This window comes from Parus major, chromosome 6 (assembly GCF_001522545.3).
Source record: "Parus major isolate Abel chromosome 6, Parus_major1.1, whole genome shotgun sequence".
Classification (NCBI taxonomy): domain Eukaryota; kingdom Metazoa; phylum Chordata; class Aves; order Passeriformes; family Paridae; genus Parus; species Parus major.
In genome coordinates, this window is record NC_031775.1 from 17,871,181 (window position 1) to 17,885,034 (window position 13,854).

Sequence of the window (13,854 nt, forward strand, 5' to 3'; positions counted from 1 at the left end):
TGGAGCATGATGTACAAGTTAAGGCATTATTATGTCTTCTTTATGAAAGTATATTTGTGTGTGTGTGTCTGTGTGTGTGTGTGAGAGAGAGAGAGAGAGAGAAACAAACACAGAGAGATGGCAGGGTAGAGAGAGAGCCAGATCATGCAAGAATGTGCATACACTAAACATGTTTACAGAAAACCAGTTAATTTGAATATTTCCTGGTAGCTGGTCCTGGCAGCAGCAGAGCCGGTCTGCCTCCATGCCCTGACGAGAACATGCCCTTGCCCTCTCTCAGACTGTTCTGGCAAGCTCTCCATGGGCTTCCCAGCAAGTGGGGCAATGTGTGCCTCCCCTAATCCTGATGCCAGCGCTGCCCTGGAGTGAGGCACACATAAACAACCAGCGACACGCAGGCACACGGCTCTGTGCCTGACTCCAGGGCTTCTGCTGTCAGGAACCACAAGCAACAAGTAATTACCCGTGGTCTCCTGCAGAGAGAAATGTTCAGCTCCTGCCTCCCCTGGAAAACACTGCTTGTTATAAGTTTAGCAGGTAAGATATTCTTGAATATGACTAACGATTATTTACATAGGGCTGTCTTAAAGAAATGAAGGGCATGCTTGGGAGCCCAACCCCAAACAGGTGCTCACATTGCTGTTTCCAACAGATCAGTGTTTGTACAGATTATTCTCATTTGGGCCCGGATCCCCTCAGGTATACAAGTTAGTGCTAGCACTGTGGGATAGGAGAGAGGCAGGATAGAAGGACAGTTCCTCTGAACAAGCTGTATTTGGGGTTTGTTCATGTGTCAGGAGGGACTATGACCTAGCTAAGTACCTGCTTCTGCTTGTCTTTTAGGTTTTACTGAAATGGGAGCTTTTGCCAGTCTAAGTGAATGCAAAAGTGCAACCATAGATGATGTGAATGGGAGTCTGCAGGTAAGAGTTTGGCTGACCCAGGGTCTGCTCTGCACCCACCTCCTGTGCTGCTGGGCTCCTGCCGTGTGTGCCTGCACTGGCTGGACGAGCACAGCTCCTGTGTTGCTTTGGCAATGTACAGAGTGCATGCTGGGGAGGGGAGCCCCACGCAAGAGCAGAAAATCATTAGTGTCATCTGGCTTACCACAGCTTTGGTCCTGCTACTGCTCATCCAAAAAGTGTCCTTGTAGATATATTTTCCAGTTTTGCCCTGCTCCAGATACATGAAGTGGCTTGAACATAAGCAGTATAGCAAGATAAGTAGCAATAGCTACCTAGAAATACATGAGTCTCTTGTTTACCTGTGTTCACAGACAGGTTAATTCTAAGGCTCCAAAGTCTTTCCTTTTCAACTTAGACTTTTTCCTCCCCTAACTCCACAGAAATATTCAAAATGCTTGCCTGAAATGATTGCCAAGGGTGAAAAAGCTTCAATCAATTTCCTGGCGTGGACACTGCAAGAAACACTTGATCTGCTGCGCCCTGTTCAAGAGCAGTGTGAGGCCCCTCCTGAACCAACGCTCCCCTTTGCTGGGCTTTCAACAAAGAGGCGGTGCAGAAGCACGAAGAAAATTTTTTCTTCTACAGAATGAACCAAGTTTATTGCTGCATTTATTTAGGGGAGGAGGGGCATAATCTAAGAGACCTCTCAGCAACAGGGAGTGCTGGGACTGGGGAGGCAGAGCAGCACAAGCAGGGGGGTGCTGCTGTCCCTGCAGCCCAGGCACTGGGGCTGAGCAGCTGCACAGACACAGGGCCAGCAGGGCCTGTCTGCCCTCCAGCCAGAGCCTCTGTGCTGCCTTGGAGCTGGCATGACACTCATATTTTTCCAAAAAATATTTGGATAGTTTTGGCCACAGCAGCACTGAATGTCAGTGCTGTGAAAGCAAATGCCACAGTGAGCTGCCCCTGAAGTCTAACTGGGGCTGACTGACCCTGTTGTCACAGTGACAAGTGAGGGGAAAATTCTGTGGGTGTGGCAAAAAAAGAAAAAAAAAAGAAAAAGGTGGGGGTAGAAAAACATTGAAACAATCAAAAATACTCGCTTTGATGATGCCAGCTAGTGGAGACAGGCCAATGAATGCGCTTGAGAATGGGAGGCTTTTATACTCACTTTCACGCTGATGTACTGTTTTCTTACTCTCTTTCTTTTATCTTTTTATCCACCCAAAAGTTTGCAAGCAGCTACCTCCGTGCCCACGCCCAGTGGCCCCAAAGAACGGGGGGCTGGTGTGTGTGACCATTGACAGCACTCAGTACTGCAAACCCATGTGCAACAAGGTAACATTCCTGCCTTACCCTGCATTGCTGCATCTGCTCCTTCTTTTACAAATACTGATTTGGTAAAGCCTAATTTTGCTTGCTATACCTTTTTTATATCACTTAGGGCTGGGAGAGGTTGCAGTGTTTTCTAGATATATATAAAATATATTCACCTCCCCTGACTGTTTCTTCCCCTTGCAGTTACCATGACCCAAGACAGGGTTTGTTTATTTTCTCCCCACTGTTGTTTCCCAAGGGTTATGACTTTGAGTTCCTCAGAAGCAGCAGGCTGTATGAAGCATGTGGCAATGCCACTGGGTTTTCCTGGACCACGCAGCTTGTCGGGGGAAAGGCACTGGCTGTTTGCAACCGTGAGTGCTTCTCAGATATATCTGCTCATGTGGACACGAGGCTCCCTCTCCTTTGTTCAAAAAAATAAGAGGAAAGAAAAGTTTCTGGTTTTGTGACAACCTTGTCACATGTGTGACATTGGCAGAGCCAGTGCTGAGCTGGCAAATTGATGGGTAAGAACACACATTAGCTTTAATACTCTCATGAAGGCATTGCTGTTTCATTTTGGGGTACCAAATATGACATTTATGCAGATGTTGGTGGGAAGATGGACCTGTTTTATAAAAAATATGGTAAATTGGTACCACCCTAACACAAACCCCATGTTGCATAAGGGTGTGTGACCCACTGGACAGACAGCAATAGGACATAAAACTGGTTATCTTTCAACAATACTTGAAGAATCTTAGCAAAATTGGCCAACACCTATATGCACAAACAATAAAGCCCAGCAGCTGGGCCCTAGCCAGCAATGCTGCCATCTTTGTGGCAGCCCAAGGACTGTAAGACTGCTCCCTTTGTATCCATTCCTCAATCTGTGACCCAAAGCAGGCTCTATGACTCTATTGTTATTGCCTTAATTTAAAAATAAATGTGTGTGTAGATACACAAATGGGACGTCCTACCTCTCCTGTGCTTAATGGAAAGTATTTTCCTGTTGACACTGCCTAGTTGCTAGTTGTTTTCTAAGGCTTGCTAAAAGCAAGCAATCATCTAGGCACTGTTATTCCAAGTTGGAGACTTCAGTCTAGAAAATGGGAATGCTGGCACATGTTTAAAGACCAGGACAAAGCTAAGCTAATTCAGCTGCCTATTTATTTATTTGTTTGTTTGTTTGTTTATTGCCGTCTTTAATCTTTTCCAGCCTCTGAAGTGGCCATCAGTGGAGCTAAATCTGCCTATTTCCCCAGCAACAGCACCTGTGTGCACACGCTTGCCTTCCCTGAGAGTCAGGGAGAGCAGCTGGACATCTTCCTCAAGGAGCTCGCCCAGCAGGGCATGGACGGCTCCAGCCGGGACCAGGGGGCTGATTGTATCATCTGTGGTTACTAGCACACCAAGCAGCCTGGGCACAGCCCAGCCTCTGGCTGCACTTGGACAGCAGAAGCAGAGCAGTGAAATCACGGCTAACACATGTAAACACACAGCTTTTGTTTAGTTAAAGGGCTGGAGATCATAGTCATGACCTCAGCTTTGGGGTATGGGTATATAGGTTAAATCTAATCCCACAGCTCATGGCAGAAGAGTTTCAAAGAAAGAAGACCACTTTTATGGCTTAAATTTATCTAGCTGGAATTAAATAAGAACTACTGGGTTGTTTGTTTTTTTTTATGGATGCCTCCTTATTGGCTTGAATTCTTCAGGATCTCTGAAGATAGTGACAACACCGATTGTTATCAAAAATTGTCCTGTGTCAGAGGTCATCTTTACTGAGAAAGGACCACACTTTTACTCAATTACAGTTGCCAGTTAATCACTATTATTGCTCTGATGACCATTAAAGCTGTGTAAGGGACAGCAGTCCCTGGCTGTAGGGGGTATAATACTTTATCCACTTGCTTGCTTGGCTGGGGCTTAGAACAGCAGCAGAAAACCTGCCCATTTTTCCTGGCACTAAGTGAAGGTGAAGATCAAAGGCAACTTAGCACTGGTGATCCAGCTTATCTGTGGAGCTGTAGCTACTAAACAACGTGTATGTGAATTATTATGAAATATAAACAAGAAAGTTACTGCTTGATTGGTTTTCAGTGCAATCTATGCTTGGGGTAATATTTTAATTTTCTTCTGTTGAGCAAACAGTAAAGCTGTAGATCTGAAGACAGACAGCTCATCTGTTTGTGTTTCCTTTCTCTTTTTCACCTTTTCCCTATTTCTGTCACTACCACAGTTTTGTGGTACATGATGTAAGATTGACCCTTACCTCATTAATCAGATAAATGATTCAAATATATATATTTACATACTTATATGCCAGGCTCAGAATCGAGTCATTACAAGCAGAAAACCCCCTAAATAACCCTAGTTGCTTTAGGGCCCAGAAGCAGACAGTCGTATGACAATGAGTGGAGCAGACAATTACACCAGGAAAGGGATAAGGTGGCTGCTTTGGCTGCTTATAAACCACGTGGCAATAATTTAAGTCATTGTGCTGGAGACAAAAGTGCTGTACTCTTGATGAAAAATGATGAGTTCTGAATCATTGCATTTTTTTTTAGGTTTTAAAAAAATTATTTATTTCTGGCAAACAAATGATCTCTATCAAATGAAATTATAATGTTTTGAAGTCTTTCCACACAAATCATTATAAACTGATGCTCAGATAAAGTATCTGGAGTACTTTGCAGTGTAATTTTTCTACTGGTGCTAAACCCTATTTTTTCTCTCAATTTTGTTAATCTATTCTAGTGACTTTCCAAAGAAAACAACAAAAGAAAAGTCACTCATATTTTATTTAATGAGGAAATCAAGCCTGTAAACTAACAGAAACTGTTTAATTTGTGGGTCAGAAATCGTCATAGTTGAGTTTCATGCAGTGAAGTGGAAGAATCAGGTTGGAAAGATTTAATTATCATCTGTCATGAACCTGATATTAAGCTGGAGATTGGGTTGCTGCTGGGATGTTTTTCAAAACCTGTTGCAGAGAAGTTTTGTTCTATTCTCACCACCTGAGTTCTTATTTATATATGAGACAGGGAGTTGACTCAATAAGCCCATATGACAGTTAAAACCTAAAGTATATTTAATCATGTTATTTCCCAGAGTACATTTGCATAATTTAATTCATGTAAATGGCTGCTGTGTTTGCATTAACTTCTTGTTGGTGTCTGGCCTGGCCTGTCTGAGCATTGTACCATTCCTCATGCTCCTGTTCTAAAGCCAGGATGGGGTGGGCTTTGTTCCAGCACTAGGAGGTTGAGGAGAGAGGAAAATTCATATAGAAGGGAAGAACTTAAGAACATTTTAAACCATTAAGTTTTCAGATCAAACAACAGAAGCAGGGCAGACTTATTTATTGCACCTTTCTCTGAAATTTTATTTTCTTTAGGTTTTGCAATACAACCAGACTAAACTACTGCCTCCCCAGAGTATCCTGCATGCTTTTGATAAGTCCACCTGTCAGTCAACTAATATTTACAGTGTAACTATAGAGAGGGAGGCTTTCCTGATATTAATTAAGGGAATACAGTGCTGCCTTATCCTTGCTTCTCTTTCAGTCCATTATAACACAGGAGAAGAACTCAGTCTAGGAACTGAGCCAACAACAGTAATTACAACCCAGCCAAAAAATGGAAGGCAAAGTGCCGAGAGCTGCAGTTAATGACGACAAAATTACACACATTCTCTTTCCACAGGAACTTAGTAGCAACAGACTGGTAGACCCACTGTTTTTGGGTGGATCACAGGTAGTGAGAGTGATCCTGAGAGATGTTATCATTGTGAACCATCCTCAGGGCACAGGTGGTGCAGCAGGAGTGGCTCACACCGAGCCTTGCAGTGAAATCTGCGGCACACGCTTCATTCTCCAGATCACCACTGCAGCGGGGGGCAGCAGCATCAGGAAACTCATTACCAGCACTGCAGCAAAAATGACCAGCAGGATTTCCCACGGGGCCAGGATTGTTTCCACCATCATTTCCTCCATGTCAAGAGTCTGAAGCTGTTAAGCAAAAAATATGCTGCATTATTTATTTGCAAATAGGAATTCTGTCTGAATGGATGTGTTTGTTTTAGCCAGCGTAGGGGCGTCAGCCTCTTTGGCCTATTCCTTTCTCAGCCTGAAGAATAAACCCATTTCCTGGGCTGCAGACCCCAAAAGAGCTCTTCCTCTTTCTCTCTGTGCCCACAGGAGCCTCCATAGAGCATCAGCCTGCCTTTCCCCCTTGGCTCAGCTGCAGTTGCTGGTATGAGACTCCCTGTCCACCCTAAAGCACTGTTCCTAACCCCTGGGGAAGCCTTTCTCTTTAAAATTTTGATTTCTAAGACCCTCTTCTCCCACTTAGGGCATCATTACACAAAATGATTACTATACTGGCGTGTATCAAAGCCAAGGATGAAAACAAAAGATGATGGAAAGGAGAACAGGAAATTGATCTAAAAATATATAAAATGCAATATGCAAAATATGAAATATGAAAACATGCATCAGAATACATATTTTATCTTTTTCCATGTGCAATGCTTTAGAAAGAGCAGGGTGCTTAGGAAGGAGTTAACTCATGTTGATTTTGTCAAGTGCTAACAGGTGTGTCCTAGGGAAGGCAGTGTTCAATTCCTGCCACAGGACCCACAGCCTGAAAGCCATCAGGACTGCAAGTCCTCTTCCAGGACCCACCCACCTGAAAGCTACACAGTGGGTGAATAAAAGGAAGTGCCAGGGGATGAAGAGGTTTTTTGTTTTCCACAACCCCTTGTATCAGTAGTGAGGAGGTTCTCTAAGGGGCTGCAGTGCTGCCTACACTGTGGGAACTGGGGCTACAACTCACCAGAGGAGGCCTCAGATTTGTCCAAGTATGTGCTTTACTGGGTTTTTGTTACTAAATCCTGACCTTTATGTAAAGGTGAAGATGGAAAGAGGGTTGATAGAATATGTATGTCTAAGGAAAATAGAAAATTTGAATAATTTCCAGCAATTGTATACATGACTGTGTTAAAATTACAATTAGCTCAATATTATTTTTATTTGTTTTTTCTGTGGCTTGTGAGGTGAGTCACTATATGTCTGATAACAAATCTTGGAGGATTTAAGCCATGATATCCTTAATGAAGCCTAGCTATCCATTAGTAGACTCCTAGTGGAGTTCACCTTGGCTGCTGTGTCACATTCTAGTTAGAGTAATCTGAAATCTTACAATGACAGAAAAAGTACAGGGGCTGCAGCTGGAGCCCCCCTAGCTCAGGGCCTGGAGCACTCTCAGCTGCTCTCTTCTTACCAGTGAAGTCACATACCTGAGGCAGGATGGTGATTCGAGCTGGAATGCTGCCCACCAGGTTCATTCCCTGAAGTGTGTTGTGCTGTGTCTGTTTTCACCCAAACTATAAAATAGCAGCTTGATTTTGTGTGTGTTTGTGGGCTCTGACCATAGTTCTGCTGATATGGGCTGTGCTGCAAAGCCCATCAGGCTCTGTGATATTCTGACCTTTCCTCTGGCAGCCTTTAGAATTATTCTCCTGTGTTGGAGAGGGATTATTTCTTTGCTCAGGGAGCTTCCTTGTGCTGCTTCACTGCTGCCTACAGCTGCTGCCCAGGGAATGCCACGGGTTGTTGGCTGTTAATAGGGGTGTCTTAAGGAGTGCAGTGTTCAATACAATTCCTTCCACAGGACCCACACACCTGAAAGTCATAAGGCCTGCCAGTCCTTTGTCAGATCCCACACACCTGAAAGCTACATTAGCCTCCTGTCTGCTAATTTGAATATCTTTGTCAATTAACTCCTTTAAATATCTCCATTTCTGACTTGCTTTGTGGTCCTTTTTTCCTGCCTTTTTCTCTGTCAAGCATCTTCTCTAAAGCTCTTGCTGTTGTTACTTTTGCTTTGTTTTCTAGCTTTTGTTTCAAATCTTGCTGTTGTTTCATTCCCTTCATTTTTCCCCTCTCAGTTTGTTGTATTTCCCTATTTTGAAAATTCAGTCACGGTTTGCATGGGAAATCCCTGTCCCCATTCTCTGCTCTATTGATTCCTCACCAATGTCAGGATCTGGGGGTGAAAAAAATCCATTGAGAGCATCCACTGCTCTGCCAGCAGCCAGATCTGGTGGGGGTGAGAGCAGAGCACTGCCCCTTTCCTTAAACCCTGTCTGTGAGGGAAGGTCACACCAGGTATTTTTGCACAAAACAAACCTCCAGTGATTTTCATCTGGACTATACACCAATCTGTGTAAGAAACAGACCCCAAGAGAGAGTGGATGCTGAGGGTGAAGGAAGGCTCTGCTTTTTTCCTGTGCTGAGAAAGGAAATGCTGTGGTTTGAAGTGGAGGAGGTGGGGTGTGCTGAGCACATATCCCTCTCCTTCATCCCTTGGTGGAGATGACATAACACATTTCTGTGCTTGGATCAGGAGCTGCTGTCCTGCCAGCTGTACCCAGGCAGTGAAACTGGGGCAGTGAAACCAGGGCTGGACAAAGCAGCCCTGCCTGGGACTGTGGGGGGAGCACTGCAGGGTTTCCATCTGCCGCGGCCCTCGGAGAGGATGATACGGCAGATGCAATTGGGAAGTGATGGGAAGGTCTGTGATAGTGTTGAGGCAGCTCTGAGGATTCGAGGATGTGCAGTTCAAGGCTGTAGGAGCAGCAGCTCGTTTGCGAGTGCCTTGCTCACCTTTTGGCGCTGTTGGCTACATTTGTTTTATCTAGAAAAGCTGCTGCTGACTAGGAAGTCATGCTAAGTGTTACATAAAGTCTCCTAAGTGTCTATTTGTTCTGCATTAACCTACTCTAAACTTTTCTTGTACTCGTGTTCTCATGCCCTAAGGCTTTTCTTAGCTTGAGTGAGTGTTGCACAGCCTCAGGGCACAATATGCAGCGTGCTTTGGTCTTTGGGGGGCTGAATGCAACAACCCTGCCGCGGTGACAAAAGGTTGTGTCATAAGTCAGTATTACAATATACATCGTTTTCAGTAAGATAATAAAAAATAAGGCACATGAATGAAAGCAGAACTCATCTTGAAGGGAACATGGGTGCACTGCCAAGTGAAGCTGTTCAGCTGTGGTGCTGTGCAACCAGCAGAGGCTGCAGGCCAGGACTCAGTGCCCTTCTGAATACTGCAGGCCTATCTCAGCCAGCCCATCCTCACCAGCACAGCTGCAAAAGGTCTGGGACTGCTCTATTAATGAGCTGCCTCTCACAGGGACACAGTATTTGATTATGGGAGGACATAAATGAGTCAAAATAGTGGTCAACCAAAACATAGCTCTGGAAATACAAAGTCTTTAGAATAAGTGCATACTGTCACTGGAGCTTTGGGAGTTCTTTATCTCAACTAAAATTCTCATCAGTGAATGAATAAACATGTCAGATCTGGTCTCTAAACCAAAAAAAATAATTTATATTGAAGTTTGTTCTAGATCTATCAGTAAATTTAAGAAGTGGATAGATGAGTAAGGGCGCTTGCTAAGATTTGAGCTGAATGCATTGAATGACATGCAATAAGTGACTTATTTAGAGAATTATACAATAAATAAGGCAGTTGGGGAGGGGAGGAAAAGGAGGTCTATTAGAGGTGTGATTTGTGATTGTACCTTCCATTTCCAATGTTTCATTTAAGATTTGCCTGAAGGCTATACAAATTGAGGTGGGGTTTTTTTCTATACTACAGTTGATGAAAGACCATTCTGGATGCTAAAGGTGGCTTAATCCTAGCACAGTGGACAGAATATTTTCTTAATGAAACTACAATTCTATCTTCTAACCCTCCAGAGAAAACAAGTATAAACTTATATCATTTTGGACATGAAGCTGATATTCTTCACTAATGTCATATATTTAATACAATCTGAAGTAGAGCCTATAAAAACGTATCCTAGATTGTGGATTGCTTTGCTGCTCCCTTCATCTTAGCAAAGATTCAATTCTGAGTTGCAATACTTGAAGACCATGACACACAACTCTAGCAGAGGGCAGTACAAGCAGGAAACAAAGTACTTTAAGTGGTTTTAGCTGATGTGCTATGTGCTGGCTTATGGCCTGCTGCAATATAGAAAAGCCAGAAAACACTGTTTGATTTGAAGCCTTACCTTTTGATTATTAGGAAAAAGAGCAAAACCACATAGAGGGGGACAGTGATGTACTCTGTGTTGCTGCTGTCTTGCAGTGGAGTGGATGGGCAGGATGCTGCCTTGGGGCCTCTGCCCTGCAAGGAATCCACCCCAGTCCTTCCAGCCAGCTGGAACTATTGAAGAATGCTTTTCCTGCCTGCTGTGTTGAACGTAGTCTTTGCTAGCTGTAATGAACATAGATTAAAAAGGCAGTTATTGTTCTCTGCTAACCTTGTTTCCCCATGCCCACTCCAAATTACACATGGATATCTTGATTTTAGAGTACTAACAGTAGGGAGAACCTTCCAAAAACCCAGATATATTTATCCCTCTATCACACAGTGATACTTCCTCAATGTCCAATGAAGACAAGTGCTGAAGGTAGCAATACTGTTAGGGAAAAGAAAAAAAAGGCTTATTTGCAGTCTACAGAAATAAGTGTGAAGGTTCAAGACAACCCTCTGAATCTTACAGTAACGTTAGTTATTGTAACTTGAGAAGTTTTCTTGAGCAAGATGCTTTTGGGAGTTGGTAGCCTCCCAGCCTGTAACTTGCTCTCGGTTGTGGTTTCTTTGAAAATTGAATTTTGCATAGGGCTAAAAGTTGAACTGAATTAGCACCTAGTTATATAATTTATTGGCTTCCAAACTACAGAATTATTGGCTATCATATAATAACTTGTACTCTTTGCCTGGAAAGTCACAAATCTAGTACTACTGGCTGAGCTCTGGAAATAGCAAAACAAGTTTTAAAACTTTGAGAGCCCAGTAAAATTGGAAGTGCAGCCATCAAATGGCAGAATGGATTGATGTCTGCAAGGCCTGTTTTATATCTGTGAATATTTATATTTTCTTTTGTTTCTAGCAGATATTCTGGTTAGTAGCTACAGTACTTAAAGTCAGTCAAAGACTTTGTGAAATCAAGTGATGGTTCTCAGCTCTTACTTTGGTGGAGATCAATACAGTTAGAGTGGATTAAAAAACACAATCAACAGTACAAAACCATATAAAATTTGTATAAAGTACAAAACAATATATCTGAAATATTTAAGACTGATTATTAGTGATATCTTCATACAATTTTTGATTTATTATTAGGTCAGCAGTTCTGCTATTAAGTATATCAGATAAAACCACATGAAACATATTGAATTTCCAATATCTTCTACAAATAGGGCTTGTAGCTGCTTATGTGGGGAGGGGTTTTATTATCTGCACCTGAGAGCTGCTCAGTCAGATACAAAGACAGGCTCCCAGCTGCTTTAGCACAACTGGAGCTGTGAAAATTTTGCTCTGTGTTGCAGAGGTGTGACCACTCTTCTCCCAGGCACACGCTTATTTTAGAGGAGGAACAAGCTGAAAGGGGTAAACCAACAACAACAACGAACTTGTTCTGCTTCATTTCCACTCAGTGATATAAATATTTGCCCTTCAAGTGGGGAAAACAAGTGCTACTGCGTACTTGTTCTCTAACTTTACTGCCAGCTTCCTGCAAACACTCCAAGATAATTCCCCTTGGCTGGTTTTGTGAAGAGGTCACGGCTGCTGCTGCAGCGTCCTCAGTGTGCCCTGTAACCCTGTGCAACGCAGCAAAGGAATTCATTCCTCTGCCTCTTCCCTGACTCTGTGGTACAAACAGAGCAAGCAAACGGCAGGAGCAGGAAAAGTTCTCACACCTGGGTGTCTGACACAGTGATGGACTTGAAAAGAGGGTGGTGATCCAGAGATAACTACATTGCAAGTTATAATTGCCACTAAAAACTCCTGAAAGAACCAGAAATCAAATTAATGAGTTTAGTACCTTAGAGAAAAGGCTTCATTTCAACTGTGTAAAACCTTAAAAATAGGTCTAATAATGCTACTTTGGTCTCTAGAGGGTCAAACCTTTCAAACCAAAAGTGTATGAAAGCATGTAGAATCATTAAAATATTAACAGAAATTTCACTGAATATTTTTGTTACAAATATCTCCCTCTACAAGTAACTAAAGTATTAATTAAAATATTTCAGTATTCATTTTCTAAAGGATTTCAGCCTTTATAAGGCATGCAGCAATTTAGTCTGATTATTTTAAAGTCAAATCTGTATTTATCATTCAGTGAGTAAAGTCACTGTAGGATACAAATCCAGCTTAAGATATTTTAATGTGAAATTTGGGTTCAGAAATTAAATGTATAAAACCTGGGGGAAGATTTTTAAAACCAAAATTGTGATGAAGACAGACTATTTAATAGACAGAACCAGCATAGCAAACTGTTGGGATTAATCTGATCAAGCCCTTAGTTTCACCTCGCTTCCAAAAGTAATTGTAATCAGTTGATTACAATGAAAGTTAAAAATGCAAGAAGAGTTTTTCAGCTGTTGTTTAAATCACACTTTTCTGGACCTATAAATTCAGATTTTTGTATTTTGGCTGAAAAGATGGATTTGTGCTCTCATGGATAACACATTGTGGCATATGTCTGTTAGGTTTCTGATTCTTGAATGTGTAGCAGCGAGGAGATACTTACATCTGAGTCAAATACATCTCCTCTTCTGAAATATTTAGATTTTAAACACTTTTGAATAAACTTACACGAGCTGGAGGTGTGCTAACTGTAAAAGGAGAATAAAGGACTGTTTTATGCTGTCCGCTTACATAATTCTAACAATTTAGCAAACTATTTTGCACTTTAATTATGTGAATAGGAACTCCACATTCTTCAAACCTTCCCCGTTGACAACCTTTCACCCAAACCAGGAGTATTTTAGCTATCACCCTTATTTTTCTAGACAGGCATCAGAGCAGTTGAGTTTGTGTGGAGGGTTTTTGTCTTTCCCTGCCTGGCTCCCTGGAAGAAGGTATCGGTATTTGTGCCCACTCTTACCTCCTCAGCGGCCCGGGGTGTCTGGCAGGCGCTGCCCCGGGCCCGAGCGGCTCTACCGGCCGCATGCCGGGAGGGCCGGGCGGGCTCCCCTCGGCTGTGCCGGGCTCAGGTGAGAGCCGCAGGGTGCTCGGGAGCTTGTTTGTACAGCGGTGCCTCTATCGCCTCCCACTCGGTGCTCTTAAAGAGGCACAAGCCTTCCCGAGGAGCCGAGGGAGCCGCTCTGCCCTGGCCGCGGCCTGCTCAGGCCAGGGGAACAGCTGGCTCTTGACACGCACAGCCTGCTTCAGGAGACTTGCTTGCAGTGAAAAATAAAGGCTCGTTTATCACCAGAAAACAACTTGGGTTTTCCTTGTAAATCATCTTATTTACTCGCAAGTAATCTGATGAAGTAACTCATTCTGATGGGTTATTATGGACAGCATGCGCAGCCTTCACAAGTATGAAGGCTGATGCCCCTAAGTTTATTGCCGATCCAAGCCATTCATACACCCAACTCTCTTCCACCTATGTCTATTCAACAACCTACTCTCTACTTAACAGCTTAGCTTTATTTAAACATTTGAAAAAACACAGCCATGCTCAGACTGCTGCAGTATCTGTTATATGAAGTGCATGTAAAAACCTCTTCAGAGGTCTAGTTAAGCCAGCTCTGGCTCTTCTC

The 13,854-nt window shown here is 43.0% G+C and overlaps 1 protein-coding gene and 1 long non-coding RNA gene across 2 annotated transcripts; one reads left to right on the forward strand and one right to left on the reverse strand.

Moving 5' to 3' along the window:
• Positions 1-278: 278 nt before the first annotated feature.
• Positions 279-4,543, forward strand: LOC107207154. The gene is made up of 6 exons (XM_015633909.2): positions 279-537; positions 844-923; positions 1,346-1,460; positions 2,137-2,243; positions 2,482-2,596; positions 3,442-4,543. The coding sequence occupies exons 1-6, from the start codon at positions 486-488 to the stop codon at positions 3,627-3,629; spliced, it is 657 nt and encodes a 218-aa protein (XP_015489395.1). The 5' UTR covers positions 279-485; the 3' UTR covers positions 3,630-4,543.
• Positions 4,544-5,292: 749 nt separating this feature from the next.
• Positions 5,293-13,465, reverse strand: LOC107207155. The gene is made up of 3 exons (XR_001522631.3): positions 13,194-13,465; positions 10,308-10,513; positions 5,293-6,234 (listed from the first exon to the last, which is right to left on the reverse strand). It is a non-coding gene; the product is annotated as an uncharacterized LOC107207155 (long non-coding RNA).
• Between the last annotated feature and the right edge of the window lie 389 nt (positions 13,466-13,854).